General features: G+C 48.1%; 1 protein-coding gene across 1 annotated transcript; it reads left to right on the top strand.

The window, feature by feature from the left end:
* Positions 6–20813, top strand: SRRD (SRR1 domain containing). The gene is made up of 7 exons (XM_018061065.1): positions 6–195; positions 17052–17092; positions 18445–18704; positions 18775–18873; positions 19638–19792; positions 20173–20218; positions 20568–20813. The coding sequence occupies exons 1-7, from the start codon at positions 26–28 to the stop codon at positions 20787–20789; spliced, it is 993 nt and encodes a 330-aa protein (XP_017916554.1). The 5' UTR covers positions 6–25; the 3' UTR covers positions 20790–20813.

Here is a 20833-nt window from a genome sequence, read left to right as displayed (position 1 = left end):
GAGCGCGCCGTGACGTCAGAGCCCCATGGCGGCGGCGGCGGCGGCGCAAGAAGCCTGGCGGGCCGTGTCTCCGCGGAGAAGGCGCTCAGCGGCGCGGCGTCCGAAGCGGAGGGAGGCGGCGGCGGCCGCCGGGACCCCGGGAGCCGAGCCCGAGGTGGACGGCGGAGTCGTGCTTCGTCGCATCCAGGAGGCCAGGTAAGGACGGTCCTGGGTGCAGACTTCACGCCCGTGGGAGTCTCCCCGAGCCCCAGCCTCGGCATTTGTCCCCTTTAACGCTCAGTAACGGAGGTAAAGAGCTCATTATTGTAATAAGCACGCAATAACGTCTCTTACGGCAGTTGCAACTGCGTGGCCAATGGGCGTGAAAATAGTAATAGTACCTATATAGGCTTGTTTCGGGAGAAGGCAATGGCACCCCACTCCAGTACTCTTGCCTGGAAAATCCCATGGGCGGAGGAGCCTTGTAGGCTGCAGTCCTTGGGGTCGCTAAGAGTCGGACACGACTGAGCGACTTCACTTTCACTTTTCCCTTTCATGCATTGGAGAAGGAAATGGCAACCCACTCCAGTGTTTTTCCCTGGAGAATCCCAGGGACGGGGGAGCCTGGTGGGCTGCCGTCTATGGGGTCACACAGAGTCGGACACGACTGAAGTGACTTAGCAGCAGCAGCAGGCTTGTTTCGAGGGTTCAGTGGGTTAGTAAATGGTTGCACCATTCCAAACAGTATCTGGCGCGTGGTAAGCGCGCTACTCGTGTTCGGTATAAATATAATGCTGATATCGGTCATCAGTGGTTTTGCTCACACGAGGGCCGCAGCCTGCACGCGTGATAGTCATTTTCACGAGCCTCATCATTGGTTAATTGAGGAGCTGCTGCTCTGTGGCTGACACTGGCTTAAGCGCTTTTTATCGAGATGAACATCTCAGCCATGCTAGGGTCGCGATGGGGCGCCGAGTCTCGAAGAAAAACGGTTTCTAGACGTGTATAGAGTCAGGTTTCAAACCTTTGTCTTTGGTAACTTCAAGTTCACTTCAGCTCAGTCATGTCAGACCCTTTGCGACCCCATGGACTGCAGCACGCCAGGCTTCCCTCTCCATCACCAACTCCCGGAGTTTACTTAAACTCATGTCCATTGAGTCGGTGGTCCCATCCAACCATCTCATCCTCTGTCGTCCCCTTCTCCTCCCACCTTCAGTCTTTCCCAGCATCAAGGTCTTTTCCAATGAGTCAGTTCTTCAGGTCAGGTGGCCAAAGTATCGGAGTTTCAGTTTCAGCATTAGTCCTTCCATTGAATATTCAGGACTGATTTCCTTTAGGATGGACTGGTTGGATCTCCTTGCAGTCCAAGGGACTCTCAAGAGTCTTCTCCAACACCACAGTTCAAAAGCATCAGTTCTTCCGTGCTCAGCTTTCTTTATAGTCCAGCTGTCACATCCATACATGACCACTGAAAAAACCATAGCTTTGACTAGACGGACCTTTGTTGGCAAAGTAATGTCTCTGCTTTTGAATATGCTGTCTAGGTTGGTCATAACGTTTCTTCCAAGGAGTAAGCGTCTTTAATTTCATGGCTGCAGTCACCATGTGCAGTGATTTTGGAGCCCAACAAAATAAAGTCTGTCACTGTTTCCCCATCTATTTGCCATGAAGTGATGGGACCAGATGCCATAATCTTAGTTTTCTGAATGTTGAGTTTTAAACCAACTTTTTCACTCTCCACTTTCACTTTCATCAAGAGGCTCTTTAGTTCTTCTTCACCTTCTGCCATAAGGATGGTGTCATCTACATATCTGAGGTTATTGATATTTCTCGCAGGATTCTTGATTCCAGCTTATGCTTCATCCAGCCCAGCGTTTTTCATGATGTGCTCTGCATGTAAGTTAAATAAGCAGGGTGATGATATACAGCCTTGATGTACTCCTTTCCCTGTTTGGAACCAGGGAACTTCAGAACTTCCTTCAAAACTTTGGTAGCTTCAAAGCTCTCCATTATTCTGGTTTATCCCACCCCCACCCCTCCATGCTCTGCTGTGTACTTTATATAGTGTTGAGGAGGAAAACTCTACTCTTCTAGGTTCTTCTGGCTGCTCTAATAATCAGATTGACACAAAACAGATTAAGTCATGTCTGACTCTTTGGGACCCCATGAACTGCAGCATGCCAGGCTTCCCTGTCCTTCACCATCTCCCTGAGTTTGCTCAAACTCATGTCCGTTAAGTTGGTGATGCCATCCAACCATCTCATCCTCTCTCGCCCCCTTCTCTTATCCTCAGTCTTTCTCATCATCAGGGTCTTTTCCAAGGTATTGGAGCTTCAGCATCAGTACTTCCAATGAATATTCAGGGTTGATTTCCTTTAGGATTGACTGGTTTGATCTCCTTGCTGTCCAAGGGACTCTAAAGAGTCTTCTTCAGCACTGGACTTCGAAAACATCAGTTCTTTGGTGCTGAACCTTCTTTATGGTCCAGCTCTCACATCGGTACATGACTGCTGGAAAACCATGGCTTTGACTATATGTACCTTTATTGGGCTTCCCTTGTGGCTCAGTTGGTAAAGAATCCACCGGCAGTGCAGGAGACCTGGGTTCGATCCCTGGGTTGGGAAGATCTGCTGGAGAGCAGAACGGCTACCCACTCCAGTATTTGGCCTGGGGAATGCATGGACCATGTAGTCCGTGGGGTCACAAAGAGTCAGACGTGACTGAGTGACTTGCAGAATGATCTCTGCTTCTTAATACTCTGTCTGGGTTTGTCATAGCTTTCCTGCCAAGAAGCAACTGTCCTCTTAATTTATGGCTACAGTCACCATCCGCAGTGATTTCAGAGCCTAAGAAGAGGAAACCTGTCACGTTTCCACCTTTTCCCCTATTTGCCACGAAGTGATGGGACCGGATGCCGTGATCTTAGTTTTTGATTCTTGAGTGTTAAGTTGGCTTTTGCACTCTCCTCCTTCACCCTCATCAAGAGGCTCCCTAGTTCCTCTTTACTTTCTGCCATATGAGTGGTATCATCTGCCTATCTTGTCTGAGTGTTGATGCTTCTCCCAGGGATCTTGATTCCGGCTTGTAACTCACCCAGGCCAGCATTTTGCATGGTGTGCTCTATGTATAAGTTAAATAAACAGGGTGACAATAAACAGCCTTGTACTTCTTTCTCAATTCCGAGCCCAGTCAGTTGTTCCATACAGGGTTCTAACTGTTGCCTTTTGACCTGCATACAGGTTTCTCAGGAGACAGGTAAGATGGTCTGGTATTCCTATCTGTATAAGAGTTTTCTACAGTTTGTTATGATCCACACAGTCAAAGGCTTTAGTGTAGTCACTGAAACAGAGGTAGGTGTTTTTCTGGAATTCTTTGCTTCCTCTGTGATCCAGCGAATGTTGACAATTTGATCTCTGGTTCCTCTGCCTTTTCTAAACCCAGCTTGGACATCTGGAAGTTCTCAGTTCATGTAATGGTGAAGCCTACAGTGCAGGATTTTGAGCCTAACCTTACTAGCATGGGAGATAAGTGCAATTGTCCAGTGGTTTGAACATTCTTTAGTACTGCCCTTCTTGGGAATTTGCATTGACCTTTTCCAGTCCTGTGCCCACTGCTGGGTTTTCCGGATTTGCTCACCTGTTGAGTGCAGCACTTTGATAGCGTCATCTTTTAGGATTCTCAGTAGCTCTGCTGGCATTCCATCACCTCCTCCAGCTGTATTGACAGCAGTGCTTCCCAAGGCCCCCTTGACTTCACACTCCAGCATGTCTGGCTCTGAGCGAGACTGCACTACTGTGGTTATCTGGGCCGCTGAGACCTTTTTTGTGCTCTTATTTGTATTCAGGTCTTCTGTGTGTTCTTTCCACCTCTTCTGTCTCTTCTGCTTCTCTTAGGTCTGTACCGTTTCTGTCCTTTGTTGTGCCCACCTCTGGATGAGGTGTCCCTTTCGTATTTCTGACTTTGTTGAGATCTCTCGTCGTTCCCCTTCTGTTGTCCTCCTCTGTTTCTTTGCACTGTTCACTGAAGCAGCCCTTCTTGTCCCCCCTTGTTCTTGGGAACTCCATGTTTGGTTGGGTGAACCTTTTCCTTTCTCCCTTGCTTTTCGCTTCTCCTCTTTCCTTAGCTATTTGTAAAGCCTCCTGAGACAACCACTTTGCCTTCTTGCATTTCTTTTTCTTTGGAATGTTATTTCTCTCTCTTGTTGATACAGCCATCCTCACAGAAACGAGGTGGTGACTCATGGTGGCTCTGACTTGCATCTCCCTACTATTCAGTGGTGTTGAGCATCTTTCCATGAACCTGTTGGCCATCTGTATGTCTTCTGTGGAAAAAAGGTGTGTTCAGATCTTCTGTCCATATTTTAATCGAATTGTTTGGGGTTTTTTGCTGTTGCGTGTTCTCTGTATGTTTTGGATATTAACCCCTTATCAGATACATGATTTGCAGATACTGTCTCCCATTCGGAACGTTGCCTTTTCATTTTGTCCATCGTCACATTTGCCATGCAGAAGCTTTATAGTTGGATGTAGGTCCACTTGTTTATTTTTGCTTTTGTTTCTTGTACTTTTGGTGTTAGATTTCAAATATCGTCACCAAAGAATTTTTGATAAATAGAAACAAACCAGCCTGGCAAACACTTGCATCACATTCACTGCCTGTGTTCTCTTCCAGGGGTTTTATGGTTTCAGGTCTTTCTGAAAACAGCCTCAGTTTTGTTTGTCTGGCTGCACCGGCTCGTCGTTGCAGCACGCTCCATCTTCTGATTGCGCGTGTGAGAGCTAGTGCGCCGACCAGGCGTCAGACCCACGCCCCCCTGCACTGTGGTGTCTTGGCAACTAACCGCCAAGGAAGTCCTGGTCTCAAGTCTTATATTTAAGTCTAAATCCATTTTGAGTTAAGCTTTGTGTATGGTGTAAGATAGTGGTCTGGTTTTATTTATTTTCTTTCTAATGTGGATGTCAGTTTTTCCAAATGCAATTTATTGAAGAGACTGTCTCTTCAATTTCACATTCTTGGCTCCTTTGTTGTAAATTAGCTGACCATAGACACAGTGGATTTATTTCTAGGCTCTGTTCTGTTCCACTGATCTATGTGTCTGTTTTTAAACCAAAGCTATACTGTTTTAATTACCTTAGCTTTGTAATAGATTTGAAATCAGAGGGCATGGTAGCTCTAGCTTTGTTCTTCTTTCTCAAGATTGCTCTGGCCATTTGGGGTCTTTTGTGGTTCCATACAAATTTTAGAATTGTTTGTCCTGTTAAAAATGCCTTGGGAATTTTGATGAGGACTGCACTGAATCTGTAAATTTCTTTGGGTAGCATGGACATTTTAACAACATTAATTGCAGTCCATGATCAGGAAATATGTTTCAATTTATTTGTGTCTTCCTCAGTTTTCTTTCTTTAATATCTTGTCTTTTTCAGTATGCAAGTCTTTTGCTTCCTTGGTTGCATTTATTCTTAGGTATTTTATTCTTTTTGGGTATAAAAATCTTTTTGATGCAGTTGTACATGAGGCTGTTTCTTTTTTTTTTCTGATCAGTATTTTTTATGGAAGTGTAGTTGATTTAAAGTGTGTTAATTTCTGTTGTACAGCAAAGTGATTCATTTATCATATATTAATATATACATTCTTTTTTATATATTCTTTTCGTTTATCATAGGATGTTGACTATAGCTCTCTGCACTGTACAGTTGGGCTGTGTTGTTAAACGTGTGTACCTGCTAACCCCAGCCTCCCACCCCAGCCCACTCCCACTGCCCTCTGCTTTGGGGGCCACCAGCCTGTTCTCTGTGTCCACGAGTCTGACTTGGATTTACAGGCGAGCTCATCTGTGTCGTATTTTAGATTCCACATGTAACTGATGCCATATGGTCTCTGCCTTTCTGACTTCCTTCAGTTAGTATGGTAATCTCTGCTTCCTGCTATGTTGCTGCAAATGGTGTCTTTTTTATGGCTGAGTAGTATTCACACACACACGTGCGCGCGCGCACACACACGTACACACGCGTCTTCTTTATTCGTCTGTCAGTTAACACTGAGGTTGTTCCCATGTCTTGGCCGTTGTGAATGGTGCTGCTGTGAGTATAGGTTTGCGTGTATCTTTTTAAATTCTAGCTTTGTTCGGATATATGCCCGGGAGTGGGACTGCCGTATCATATGGTTATCCTAGTCTAAGTTTTCTGAGGAACCTCCGTAAGTGTTTCCCACAGTGGCTGCAGCAACTTACGTTCCCACCAACAGTGTAGGAGGACTCCCCTTTCTCCGTGCCATTCTCCAGCATTTGGTATTGGTAGACTTTTTAAAGCCATTCTGATTGATGTGAGGGGATAGATAGCCCATTGTAGTTTTGATTTGCACTTCTCTAATAATTAGCTGTGATGAGCATCTTCTCATGTGCCTATTGGCCATCTGTATTTCTTCTTTGAAAAAAGGTCTGTTTAGGTCTTATGCCCATTTTCCAGTTGGATTGTTTCGTTTTTTGTTGTTTTGTGAGCTCCTTATATATTTTGTAAATTAGACCCTTGCCAGTTGCATTGTTCACAGATGTTTTACCCCATTCTTCAGGCTGCCTTTCCATTTGTTTGTGGTCTCCTTTGCTGTGCAAAAGCTCGAGTTTTTAAGTTTGATTAGATCCCATTTAGAGCTTCCCTTGTGGCTCAGCTGGTGAAGAATCTGCCTGCAGCGCGGGAGACCTGGGTGCAATCGCTGGGTTGAGAAGATCCTCTGGAGAAGGGAAAGGCTACCCACTCCAGTGTTCTGGCCTGGAGAATTCCGTGGACTGTATAGTCCATGGGGGTCTCAAAGAGTCGGACATGGCTTAGCGACTTTCACTTTACTTCACTTCATTTATTTTTTATTTTTATTGCCTTGAGAAATTGACCTAAGAAAACATTGGTATAAGTTGTGTCAGAGAATATCTTGCCTGTGATATCTTCTAGGACTTTTGTGGTGCCATGTGTTATATTTAAGTCTTTAATCCATTTTGGGTTTCTTTTTGCAAATGGTGGGATGGTGTGTTCCAACAGCACTGATTTACGTGAGGCTGTCTGGCTTTCCCCACACCACTTGCTGGAGAGGCGGTCTTTCTCCCATCGTGTCTCATTGCCTCCTCTGCCAAGTGGTGCTTTGCCATAGACGTGTGGCTTTCCCCCTGGGCTGTCTGTCCTGTTCCGTTGACCCATATGTCTGGGTTGTTCTCTAACACACTGTTTTGATTACCGTAGCTTTGTCGTGTTATTTGACGTCTGGGAGGGTTACGCCTCCAGCTTTTCTTCTGGATTACTTTGGCAATTCTGGATCTTTTATGATTCTGTTTAAGTTTTCGGATTATTTGTTCTAGTTATGTGAAAAAATGTCATGGGTAACTTGATAGGGATCACATTAAATCTGTGTATTACTTTGGGTAGTATGGACATTTTAATAATATTCTTCCAATCCAAGAGCATGGGACATGAGTCATCTTGAATTTCCTTTATTAATGTTTTATAGTTCTCAGTGTAAGTGTTTCACTTCCTTGATCAGGTTTCTTCCAAAGTATTTTATTTTGGTGGTGGAGGGGGGGCGAGGATGTGATTTTAAGAGGATTTTTGTTGTTGTTTTTCCTTCATTCCCTTTATGATATTTATTTGTGTAAAGAAATGCAGTCAATTTCTGTATGTTAATCCTGTACCCTGCTACTGTGCTGAATTTATCAGTTCTAGTAGTTTTTGTGTGAGGTCTTTAGCATTTTCTATGTACAGTATTGCATTATCTGCATAAAATGACAGTTTTATTGCTTCCTTCCCAATTTGAATATCTTTTGTTTCTTTTCCTTGTTTGATTGCTGTGGCTAGCACTTCCAATACTATAAATGACAAGGTGAGAGTGGGCATCCTTATCTTCTTCCAGGTATTAAGGGGAACGCTTTCAGCTTCTCACCAGTTAATATTATGTTGCCTTTGGATTTGTCGTAAATGGGTTCCCCAGGTGACACTCATGGTAAAGAAGCCACCTGCCAGTGCGAGGACATTAGAGACGTGGGTTCAGTCCCTGCAAAGATCCCCTGGAGGAGGTCATGGCAACCCACTCCAGTATTCTTGCCTGGAGAATTCCATGGACAGAGGAGGCTGGTGGGCTGCAGTCCACGGGATCACAGAGAGTCAGACAGGACTGAGCGATTAACACTTTCACTTGCCATAAATAGCTTTCATTATGCTGAGATGTTTCCCTCTATACCCACTTTAGTAAGAGCTTTAAAAAAAAATCATGAATGGATATTGAATTTTGTCAAATGCTCTTTCTGTATCTAATGATGATAACGTGTTTTTGTCTGTATGTAGTTTTTCCCATTGATTGATTTTGCATATGTTGAACCATCTTTGTGAACTTGGGATGAATCTCACTTGGATGCAGTGTGTAATCTTTTTATGTGTTGTTGGATTCAGCTAATATTTTGTTGAGATTTTTGCATCTATGTTCATCAAAAATACTGGCCTATAATTTTCTTCTCTTTCATGATGTCTCTGTCTGGTGTTCCTGTCAGGGTAGTGATGGTTTCATAGAATGTCTTCGGGAGTGTTGCTTCCTCTCCATTTTTTTGGAAGAGTTTGAGAAGGATTGGGCTTCCCTGGTGGCTCAGCTGGTAAAGAATCTGCCTGCAATGTGGGAGACCTGGATTCCATCCCTGGGTTGGGAAGATCCCCTGGGGAAGGGAAACGCTACCCACTTCAGTATTCTGGCCTGGAGAATTCCATGGAGTGTACAGTCCGTGGAGTTGCAGAGTCAAACACGACTGAACAACTTTCACTTCACTCTCACTTCACCTAAGGATTGGGATCAGTTCTTCTTCTCGTGTTGGGTAGAATTTACCTTTGAAGGCCTCTGGTCCTGGACTTCTCTTTGTAGGGAGTTTTTAAATTACAGACTCTATTTCACTTCTGGCGGTCAGATGATTTCTTCTTGATTCAGTTTTGATGGGCTGTGCATTTTTAGAAACTTACCTCTTTCTTCCAGGTTGTCAGCTTTGTTGGCACGTAATTGTTCATAGTATTTGCTGTGCATTTCTGGCGTGTCTCCTTTTTCATTTCTTGTTTTGTTGGTTTGGGGTGTCACTCTCTTCATCTTAGTGAGCCTGGCTCGAGGTTTCTCAACTGCGTTTATCCTTTCAAAGAACCAGGTGTTGGTCTTACCGAGTTTATCTGTGTTTTCCAATCTCTCTTGTGTGTTTCCTCTCTGACATCTATTACCTTCTTCCTTCTGCTTTTAGGTTTTTTCGCTCTTTTTCTAATTCTTTTACGTGATGAATTAGGTTCTTTATCTGAGGTTTTTCTTGTTTTTTGAGGAAGGCCTGTGTTGCCGAGAACTTTCCTCTGAGAGCTGCTTTTCCCGCATCACACGGGTTTTGTGTGGTTGTGCTTTCATTCTCATTTGTCTGAAAGTGTTCTTTAATTTCCTCTCTGATTTCATTGTCGACCCGTTAGTTTTTTAGTAGCTTGTTGTTCCGTCCTCGTGTATGCAGTTTGTTTTCTCCTCATTCCTTTTTCTGTGGTTAATTCCTAGTTTCGTGCCATTTTGGTCAGGGAAGATGCTTGAGATAATGTCCATGCTCTTAGATTTGTTGAGGCTTGTTTTGTACCCTGGAATGTGGTGAATCCTAGAGAATGTTCCATGTGCAATTGAAAAGAATGTGTACTCGGGGTATTTTTCGGATGTAATGTTCTAGAAATACCCATTAAGTCTTAACTGTTCTTTCTGTACCATTTCATGTCTCCGTTGCTTTACTGCTGTGAGTGGGATGCCGGCGTCTCCTGCTGTCCCTGGATTTCTGCCTGTTAGTGTTTGTTCTGTGTACAGGTGCCCCCATGTATGAGGTGCGCGCATGTTGACGAGTGTAAAATCTTCTTCTGGTGGTCCTTGTATCATCATATAGTGTCCTTCTTTATCTTTCTTCATGTCCTTTGTTATAAAGTCTGTTTTGTCTGATATTAGTATTGGCAACCCCTGCTTTCGCGTCACTTCTGTTTGCGTGAAATATCTTTTTCTATCCCCACTTTCCGTCTGCATGTGTCCTTTGCCCTAAAGTGGGTCTTTTGTGACCAGTGTATCGTGGGCTTTTGTGTTTTGCTTTGTTTAATCCAGTCTGCCACCCTGTGTCTTCGACTTGCAGCACTTAGTCCCTTGGCTTCTCAGGTGGTTGTCGATAGCTGTGCATTTTCTGCCGCTTTAAACCTTGCTCTCCCTTTGATTCTATGCTTCTCTGTCCCTGTCGTTTTCTCTTCTGTGTTGCTGACTCTCTTCTCTCTTGTGTTCTCTTCTTTTTGGTTCTTGTGAATCTGTTGTATGTGTTTGATCTGTGGTTACCCTGTTTTTCAAGGTTACCCTGTTTTCATGCTAACCCCTTCCTGTATCTGCTTGTCTTACACTGGTAGTCATATAGGCTCAAACACATTATAGGGGGGAAATAATCTATTTTCTTACTCTCCTTCCCCACGTCTTATGATTTTGATTGCCTCTTTTATGTCTTCATGTTCATCCTCCATTCTCTGTGGTTATCACAGTCACAGAAGACTTTTATTTTTAAAAGTCTGTTTACTGGCTTATTTAGGTGATTTACTTTCCCATTGTGATTTCCTCTTTATTAACATTTCCTTTAGGATAGGTTTAGTATTGCTGAATTTTTTTAGTTTTTGCTTATTTAAGAAATTCTCTGTCTGTCTATTCTAAGTGATAGTCTTGCTGGATAGACTATCCTTGGTTACAGACCTTTCCCTTTTAGGACTTTGAGTCTATCTTATCACTGTAAGATAGATTTTGGCCTGTAACCTTTCTGTAGAGAAATTGTCTGATGGCCTTGTTGGGGGCGGAGTTCCCTTAAAGTTTGCTGTTTGGTTGCTGACTCAGGTCCTAGTCTTTGCAATCCCGTGGACTGTAGCCTGCAGGCTCCTCTGCTCATGGGATTTCCCAGGCAAGAACACTGGAGTGGGTTGCCATTTCCTGACCCAGGGATCTTCCTGACCCAGGGATCAAACTCATGTCTTTTACATTGGCAGGCAGGTTCTTTATCACTGAGCCGCCAGTTTTTGTCTTGCTGCCTTTGGAATTTCTCTTTATCTTTAGCTATCTTTAACTTTTGCCATTTTTAAAATTATAGTATGTCTGTAGTATGTCTCATCAGTAAAGAATCTGCCTGTGGGGCAGGAAACATGGGATCGATTCCTTCCTGTACCTGGATATCTGCTTCCTTCTGTAGGTTTGCGAAGTTCTCCGCCATAATCTCTTGAGATACATTTTTGATCTCCTTTCTCTTTCGTCCCCTTCTGAAATCCCTATCATGCATGCTTTGTATTATTCCGTAAGGCTTTTATATCGGTGTTTTTTCTCAGTTGGCTTTTTGTGAGTATGTGCATAGGGGAAAAGGCTACAACGGAGGGGGCCTGCCTCTCCACTTATGCACCCCCCCACGACGTGGCCTGGCACACCCTTAGCTGTGGGGGCACCCGATTCCAGCCCCGTCCCAGCTGTTCCCACACAGCCAACCCCAGTCCTCCCTAGGTCTGGTCTCAAAGCCCACGTCCCGGCACCCAGCCCGGACCCGTGCCAGGCCCCGTGTCTCAGGCGCGGGGCAGCGGCGCTGACCGTCCGTGCAGCCCTCTGTGCGCTGCCACATTCTCCTGCGAGGCTCTGACAGATCCCCAGGCCGGGGCGGGGGCGCTTCCCAGGGTGCGGGAATTTTTTTATCTTTTGTCCTGCCTGGCTGCATGGAGATTTGCATGCTTGCCCTTTCCGCACTCTGAAGTCTTCTGCCAGCGTTCAGTAGATACTCTGCGAGAATCGCTCGACACGTATTCTTGATGTGTTTGTGGGAGAAAGTGAGCTTCACATCCTCCCGCTGCATCATCGTCATCCTCCCCAAGGCTGTTTTCTTAGTTTCTGTTTCTGATGGTTCATAATTCTGTGCTGTGCTGTCGCTTCAGCCATATCCGACTCTGTGCCACCCCGTGGACCGCAGCCCGCCAGGCTCCTCTGTCCATGGGGTCCCCCAGGCGAGAACACTGGAGTGGGGTGCCATGCCCTCCTCCAGGGGACCTTCCCGACCCGGGGATCGCGCCCACGCCGCTTACACCTCCTGCGTTGGCAGGAAGATTCTTTGTCACCTGCGCCATCTGGGAAGTCCCGGTTCCTTATTGGTGTACAGAGACGCGGCGTAGTTTCGTGTGTTGAGTGTCGTCTGCTGCAGCATTGCAGCACTCCGACAGCTCTTTGGTAGAGTCTCGTAGGGTTTCTTGTCTGTAGTGCGACATCATGTGCAGACAGTGACAATTTTACTTCTTGCTTTCCAACTTGGATTCTTTTTCTTACCTAACTGGTTCGGCTAAGACTTCCAGCACCTTGTTGAATAAAAGTGGTTAGAATGGGTGGGCTGCCTTGTCTTGTTCCTGATCGTAGAGGAAAGGCTTTCAGTTCTATGTTGTTGAGAATAATGTTAGCTGTGAGTTTGTCATATATGGCTGTTTTTGTTTTTTTAATGTGTTTAAAGCACCTTATGGTTTTGCAGAGCATCTTCATAGACGCAGTATCTTATATGACCCTCACAGTGGCCCTGCGTGGTAGGGGTTACGACGCCCGTCTTACGGGGAGAGAGTGGAAGTGGTGAGACACACACAGGGATGCTGTTCAGAGCCTTACAAGAACCTTAATACTGTGAGTCCTGGGGCTACGTGTTAATTCCTGAAGGAGAGGACAGTTGTGAGAATGTAATCTGTTTATTAGTAGACATTTAAAAAATAACGTGGACCAAGATTTTTCCTTTCTAATTTTTTTCAATTTTTAAAATGTATGGTCTGCCTTAATGTCTCAAGCTCTACTGAAATATTTCTTTCTCTCCATGATCTATGCTGGATATTTGAAGCATGAAATATAAAGAACTTTTTAGAATAATAAAATGTTAAGTATAACTGCTTTCAATGGACAGTTAATTTAAGGAAACCAGGTTTTTGTTGTTTGCTTTTTTTTATATTTGGTTTTGAATGGACTGCCCCAGCTCTACCTGATCTCACTATAAAACTTGAAAAGGATGTGCTACACTTTGGAGAACAAGACGAAAACCTAAGCAAGTCGCTTAAAATTCTAAGGAATCTAAAAGTCTTGTTCTCCTTTGCACACCTGTAGAGCCCTGTTCTTCCTCCCATGCAGCTCTGCTGTGTCGTATAATTGCCTGTTTTCCCATCTGTGTCTTTCAGAGACAGTTCTGTAAGGCCAGAGACAGCAGCTCTCTTCATGGCTGTTAAGTCCAGCTCCAGAAGGCACACAGACGAGCCCACGCAGGTTGAATGAATGAACGAATGGGCAGGTTTTCTTTTGCAGCATCTCTGTCTCCGGCTGAGACTTGGTGGTGTGTTTGCTGCTTGCTTTGTGGCTTCTTTAACATTCATTTATTTATTTGGCTGCGTTTTGCTCTGTGTCGCGTGGGCTCTCTCGTGCTGTGCGGTCTGAGCACGAGCTCAGGAGTTGTTTTGAGCAGGCTTAGTTTCCCAGAGGCACATGGGGTCTTAGTTCCCGGACCAGGGATTGAACCCAAATCCGTGCATTGCAGGGCCGACTCCACTGGACCACCAGGGAGGCCCGAGCCTAGTATTTCCGATATAAAGAATGCACGTGTAGTCGCTGCCCACGGAGTTTCTCCCAGAACCCGGGCCAGGGGAACACGGGAGGAGGGGTGGCAGAGGGCCCGGGGCTGCTCTGAGGCCTGGTAGGGGCGGCCCAGCAGGCGGCCCAGCCCAGGGTACGAGGGGCTGTGGCGATGGCGGGACACTGGATGGGAGTAGAGGCCCAGACGGCGCCAGCAGTAAGAGAGGAGGCCGTGTGGAAGCTGGGCGCCGCGCGGGACATGGGGCCTTTGGAGGAGCCGCCGTGGCATCGTGGAGTCAGCCGTGCCAATGGCTTGTCCGGAGGTGAAGGGCCTTCAGTGAGATGGTAGCATGGAGTGTCCCGCCCAACCCACCCGATCTTAAAGGGGCCCTTCCTTAGCCCCCTTTGGTCCTGGGAATCCTCGATTCCCGGAAAGCCAGTTGATCTTCAGTCGTTTTCCGGAGCTGGAGGAGCTATTGGACCTGGCATGCCTCGTGGCCCACCACCTCCACTGGGACCTGTCTCTCCTTTTTCACCCAAGGGTCCAGAGGACCTTGAGTTAAAGTTATTTTTCAGTGTCTGAGAATGTTCCCAGTCTTTTAGCCTGAAATCGTTAGTGATATTACTGTCTCATTTCTCCTTTTATTTCTGTTCCAAACATGCTTTTTTTCAGAGACAATTTCTGCTGATGCATTGTACACATGCTCTGTTATTTCATCTCCTGCCACTCGTTTTTGTTTTAATATTTATTTGTTTTTGGCCGCACCGGGACCTCGTTGCTGCGGGGGCTCCTCTCTGGTTGCGGTGGGTGGCCTAGCTGCCCTGTGGTGTGTTGGATCTTCTCAGACCAGGGATCAAACCCCAAGTCCCCTGCATTGGCAGATGGGTTCCTAGCCACTGGACCACCGGAGAGGTCCTCCTGCCACTACTCTGATGACAGGCACAAGAACCGTAAACACGAGGAGAGAGAGGGCAGTCAGTGCAGCCTCGCACGGTGGCCTCTCTCCGGAAGGGCGAGGCCGTCTTTTGGAGTCAGAGGACACAAAGCTGCCACGGAGCAAGCATCAGAGGTCAGAGGTCATTCTGAATAGCTGGCAGGGTTCTCCTGTTGCCTGGGAGAGCTGCCCCACTTCGGGAACGGAAGCCTCGAGAGCCACGAGCTGGTGGGAACACTTCAGGGACCCCTTCAGTGAGTTGCTTCTGGCTGAGTGAGGACTAGTGTGTGAGTCTGAGAGAGACTCCTGGGGCTGCCGCCTGAGGGGAACCCCCAAACTTCCCTGGCCTCTACCTCCAGGAGCCCCACCAGGATCTTACGGTGAAGAGCCAGGGAAAGTCACCTGGAGCCTCTGGCAGAAGGAAGAGGACTGTTTAAAATTCACCCAGCGCGTTCTTCGTCATAAAGGCGCTTTTCTCTCCAGTGAAGACGCCGCCTGTCTGTAGCCTTTATTAAGTTCCGTTCCACCTAGGCCTGCCCTGTTGATAGTTATCATCTTAGTGGAGGCTGGCTTTTGCCAAACGCTCTTTCTGCGCCTCTGGAGATGCTCGTAGGATTTCTCCCTCGTCTTGGTAATGTGCTGTATATTACGTTGGCTTCGCGTTCCTGGCATAAACCCCAGTTAATCATGGTGTACGCTCCTTGTAATGTGTTGCTGAGTTCGGTCTCCTAGTGTTTTTGATGAGCAGTTTTGTGTCTGCATTCATCGGGGTGTTGGCCTGTGATTTCCTTTCCTTACGGCATCCTTGTCTGGTTATGGTATCAGTGTTATGCTGGCCTTGTGAAGTGAGTTTGGAGTGTTCCCTCCTCCTGTATTTTTGGAAGGGTTTGAGAAGGATCCCTATCAATTCTTCTTTGAATGTCTGGTAGAATTCACCAGTCAATCTAACTGGTCCTGGACTTCTTTTGGTTGGGAGGTTTTTAATTACTGATTCAACTTCCTTACTAGTAATCAGTCTGTTCAGATTTTCTGTTTCTTCATAATTAAGTCTCGGAAAAATATATTTCTAGGCATTTATCCATTTCCTTCTGGGTCATCCAATTTGTTGGCATTTAACTGTTCATAGTAATCTCTTATGATTCTGTATATTTCTGTGGCACCAGTTGTAATGTAGCCTCTTTCATTTCTGATTTTTATTTGAGCCTTTTTTTTTTTTCTTGCCGAGTTTAGCTAATGGTTTGTCAATTTTGTTTATGTTTCCAAAGAACCAGCTCTTAGTTTTACCGATCTTCTCTATCGTCTTTTTAAAGAACGGTTCTGTCATGTCTAGTATAATAGTAGCATGGGCTGGGATGGGTCCCCCAGTTGGCGGAGAGCGGGGCCACTCTCCCGGGCGTGCGGGCCTCTCACCGCAGAGGCTTCTCCTGTGCTGCAGCACGGGCTCCCGGGCGTGCGGGCTCCGGACTTGTGGCTCGAGGGCCCTGGATCACAGCTTCAGGCCTGGAGTTGCTCCACGGCGCACGGGCTCTTCCTGGATCAGGGACGGAACCTGCGTCTCCTGCGTCGGCAGGCGGGTTCTTTACCACTGAGCCACCAGGGAAGCCCTCGATTGTCCTTTTAATCTGCATTTCCTTCACATCTGCTCTGCTCTTTCTTTCCTTCTGCTTTGTTCTTTTTCTAGTTCCTTGAGGTGTAAAGTTGTTGGAGACTTTGTTTCTTGAGGTTTCTGGCTGTGAACATCCCTCTTAGAATAGCTTTTGCTGCAGCCCATGAAGTCTTGTTATATCCCTGTTTTAACCAATATTTTTTCTAACAGAAGTATAGCTCTTCCCACTTTGCTCTGGTTTACATTTGCATGGAATATCTTTTTCTGTCCCTTCCATTTTCACTCTGTGTACCGTCATGTCAGAAATGATTCTCTTGTAGGCAGCATAGAGATGGATGCTCTCAATCCATTCAGCCACTCTGTCTTTTGATTGGAGAATCCACTCAGTCCATTTAACGATTGACTGTGTTTTGCCCTGGTTTGTGGAAACAGTTGACTTTAAGCCTCGACACTTGGTTTTGCCCCTTCTTCTACTTTCACCTTGGGGTTGTCCGTAGCAACAAAGGCCGCTGACTGAGGCCTGCTCTGCGCGAGGCACCGGGCTGGGTGTTCCCCATCACATCCCTGCCACAGCCCTCTGTGATGGGTGCAGTTCTCACCCCGTTTTAGAGGTGAGGACACAGAAGTGTGGAGAGGCTAATCTCCAAGTTTAGCCACTGTTTGTGAAGCTGCCTCCGTGTGCCAAGACCCAGACGTGTCCCGGGAATCGGGGGCCTCCTCAGGGAAGCCCTCTCCCCCGCCCTCTCTGGGCCCCAGCGGCTCTGCTCTGGCTGTGTCCCCCGGGCACCCTGCTCCAGGCTCGGGTGGACTCTGTGTCGGAGCGTGCGCCCCCTCCCCACTTCCTGATCCTGGTCAGGAGGCAGTCCCTGTTAGGGAGCCCTGAAAAGGGCAAGAGGTGACCACGCCACTTTTTTTCTCAACAGGGAGGACCTGGTTATCTCTGATTTCTGGAGCTCAGCACTAGGTGGGTACCATGGGGCTCAGGCTGGAGGCGGCTGGGGTGGGAGGAGGGCCTGACAGTGGGCAAAGCAGGGGATCCAGCCCTCATCGGGTGACGTCTGCTTCACGGCAGGGTGTCCATGCTGGGTTCTAATGCTGACTCCAACCCCCCTTACAACTGTGTCTTTCGGCATTAACCCTGGTCCTCGGCTTCTGTATCTGTGCAATGGACATGAAAACGTACATATTCTGTAGTGTAATTGTATAAATGAAGTATTTCCTAAAGTGCTTACAGCGGTGCTTGCTTGCTGCACCGGAGGCAGTTGTCATTGTGCTGTTGAAATTTACATTTACCCTGCTCTCTCCCCTGACCTTACACGGCTGTTATAATCTCTTCCTAAACCTGATGGGTAATAACACAAGTATGCCATAGTTATAGTCTTTATGGAGGGACTTTTGTTGTTTATTATACATTATTAATAATTTTTAAGTAATCAGTGATCAGACTTGTGCCCCCTGCAGTGGACGTGCAGAGTCCTAACCACAACCACTGGACCATGAGGGAAGTCCCAGTGTACATAATTTTTCATGCAAAAAGCTTTTTACCAAATTTAAGGTAATGTTCTTAGTGTATATTTCCAGAGGTGGAAGTGGTCAACTTGCTATCCGCTTTCTGGTTGTTGTCCAGAAAGCGTTCACTGATTCTTTGAGCAGCATGGATGCGGAGAGCCAGCTCTCTACGTAGCCTTCTGTAGCCTGGGTCTTATTTCAAGGTGTCTTTGCTGATAAGTCAACGTTGGTATCTTATTAACGGGAATAGACATATGGCTGTTTGCTTTCTGTTTTGTTCTGCATACAGATCTGATCTGCTGAATTCAGTGCCAGTGACAGAAAGGGAGAGAACTCACCATCCTGTGAAACGATTGAGTAGTTTCCTTAGTCTCTAGGCGCCCAGCCGGTTTTTAAATTTTTTACACGTTAAATGTTCTCACTCCCAGTTAATCCATAAGGTCATTTTGAGAGCTCTGCTTTTCAGTTCTTCTTTTATTAGAAAAGTAGTATTTCAGACCACAGTGGCATGTACTGGTTGCCTCTTACTAAATTAGGATGAGTTAACACAAGCATTAGATGGACATCGCGGCCGCGGATGAACCTGACTTCTGCTTGAAGCATTCCCTTCGTTGAGGCCGTGGGCACCCAGGCATCAGCCGCCGTCAGCTTGGGGTGGGCGCCGCTGCACACCATGTGTGGCGGGCGGGAGGCCGGCAGCCCCTTCTCTGGGGAGTGAAGGCTTCCGCGCCCCGTTCCCCAGGCCGTGGGTGGTTTAGCTCCTGGGTCACAGCATGCCCTCTGACTGTGCAGGGCCCGCTCTTTCAGAAACCATCACCGGGTGCCTCCGGAAACACGTGGAGCAGCTGAGGGCCCCCGAGGGGCCCCCCTCGGCCGCCCTGGGACACCTGCACCTCGCCGCTCGCCGGGTGGAGGCAGATGCGGGCCCCGGCCCTGTCCCGGCGGAGGCCCCGCCCCCAGGGGCCTGCCGCTTCAAGAGCGTGTGCTACGGCGTCGGGAGCTTCGCCAGCTGCGCCTCAGCCAGGAGCCAGCTGGCGTTCCTGCTGCTGCTCCTGGAGCGGTGCCAGGTGAGTGCGGCCTTCGCCGCCCCCTCCTCGGTCTCGCGCGCACGCTGACAGAGCCCCTCGTCTTCTGCAGATTCCCAGGAGTCACTGCTGGGTGTACGACCCTCTGTTTAGTCGACTAGAAATCGCGGTCCTCAACGCCCTGGGCCTGGTGGTTCTCGGGGAGAACGAGGTATGTGGTTAGGGGCACGAGGGGCCCCGCACGTGGGGGCCTCTCGCACGGGGCTGGCTTGTCGCTCCCACGTGGACCTGTGCGGTCCTGTCAGAGGGAGAGACTAGGTGACACGGTCCTCCTGAGGGCTGTGCGCCCGCAGTGCCCGGTGCTGGGCGTGTCGCTGCACGAGGGGAGAGGGCGCGGTCTCTGCACCTCGTGAAGCCCTTCTGCCGGGAGGTGCCCGATTCCAGGGGTGGGAGGCTGCAGCCCAGCCCCCGGCTGAGTTTGGGGATCTGAGACCTCCAGAAAGAAGGCTCTCTAGAGGGGGTGGCTGCACCCCAAGGTAATGTTTGAAAAGGCCCGAGTCACGATGGGGAGCGGCAGAGAGTGACAGGGGACGGTTCCCCAGGGCCCTGGCCCTGCCTCAGTCCAGAGCCGTCCGCGTCCACGGGGCGCGTGTGTTCAGCAGGCATGAATTTTCTGGGCTTCCGACGTCCGGATTTAGTCTCGTGTAATTCTGTAGCGTCGCCCGTGCCGCGGACGGTGCACAGAGCGACGCAGGAGTGTCTCTTCCTTTGGTGCTTGAGGTCGCCGCCCCCTCCGCCTCCCGTCCTCCCAGCTGCGCTAACCGTGGGGACGGGGAATATGTGCAGGCAGCCGTGTCGTGGGGGTGACAGCCCCGCACACCACTGCACTCATCTTCCAGCGCTGAGCGCAGCTGGCTAGGGTTAACCCCCCCTTGCTGTAAGACGAGTGCTCACCTCGTGCGTGTTGGACCCCAGGAAGGGAAGCGGAGCGTGTGCGGGGAGCCCACCATCTTCTACATGCCGCACTGCGGGACGGCGCTGTACAACAACCTGCTGTGGAGGAACTGGTCGGTGGATGCCCTTTCTAAGGTGGTCATTGTCGGCAACAGCTTCAGGGGGCTCGAGGACAGGTGAGTGAGGGTTGCTGGCGTGAACCCGGTCCTCAAGTCCCCCCTGGACAGGGCTGGGCTGCGAGATGTCAGTCTGGGTCACGCTGGGAAGCAGGGTGTCTTTCTGCAAATAATTTCTCCCTTCCCTTAGGGCGGCAGGGATGGCTTTTCTAGATGGGGGAAAACAGTCATTTCTTACAACTAACACAGTATCCTTGGTCTGCTTCACACGCACTGTCGTTTCTCCCTAACGAGACGGGCAGTGACGGGGGCATTTACGCACATCCCCATTTGAAAAGATTTCTTGCTCTAATTCAAGTCATCTTGCCTTTCTGTGTCCTAAGGGGAATGAACCTGGTCTCGTACTGCCTAATCATGTTTTCAACAATTTTGGTTTCTAGGTTGTTGACAAGGATTCTGCATAAACATTACCCATATGTTGCAAAGGTATCTGCCTGAGTGGAGGGGCTGGGGTGGACAGCCGGGGAAGTTGTACTGTCTCTGTTACTGTGGAGAATCCTGTCTTTCCCAGTAGTGGTGGGTGCTTGCGAGGGTCTGTGGTCCAGAAAGCTACGTTTGAGTGCATCTCCGCGTTTTCCCTTAATTTCCTCTGTTTCTCGTTATCTGATCCAACTTACACACTGTCCTTGGGGAACTCCAACTCACTGCACTAAGTACTAAAAACACCTTATTCCTTAGTAACGTTGGAGTGATGAGTAAACCAGGACTCTAACTCGGGAGGGTGGGGCTTACTGGGCCTGTCAAGTTTGTTTCACTTCTGGATCTTTCTGCTCAGATTCTGACAGGCCTGGAGGAGCTGGCGTTCCCTCAGACCCCAAGGTACATGGACGTATTTAACGACACCTCCATCCACTGGTTTCCTGTAGAAAAGCTAATGCAGCTCCCCATGGACACTTGGGTGTTTCGGGAGGAGCCAGATTACCAGGACTGCGAGGACCTCGAGATCATCAGGAAGAAGACAGAGGAGCCTCCCCGCGCTGACCTGAGCTCGCTGTGAGGGGCCCGTGGCGTAGGGACTGCAGGGCGCCCTCTCATAGAGCA

The sequence above is a fragment of the Capra hircus genome, chromosome 17 (assembly GCF_001704415.2).
Source record: "Capra hircus breed San Clemente chromosome 17, ASM170441v1, whole genome shotgun sequence".
Taxonomy (NCBI): Eukaryota; Metazoa; Chordata; class Mammalia; order Artiodactyla; family Bovidae; genus Capra; species Capra hircus.
The sequence above is the reverse complement of the archived record's forward strand: the minus strand, read 5'-3'. Positions and strand labels throughout refer to the sequence as shown.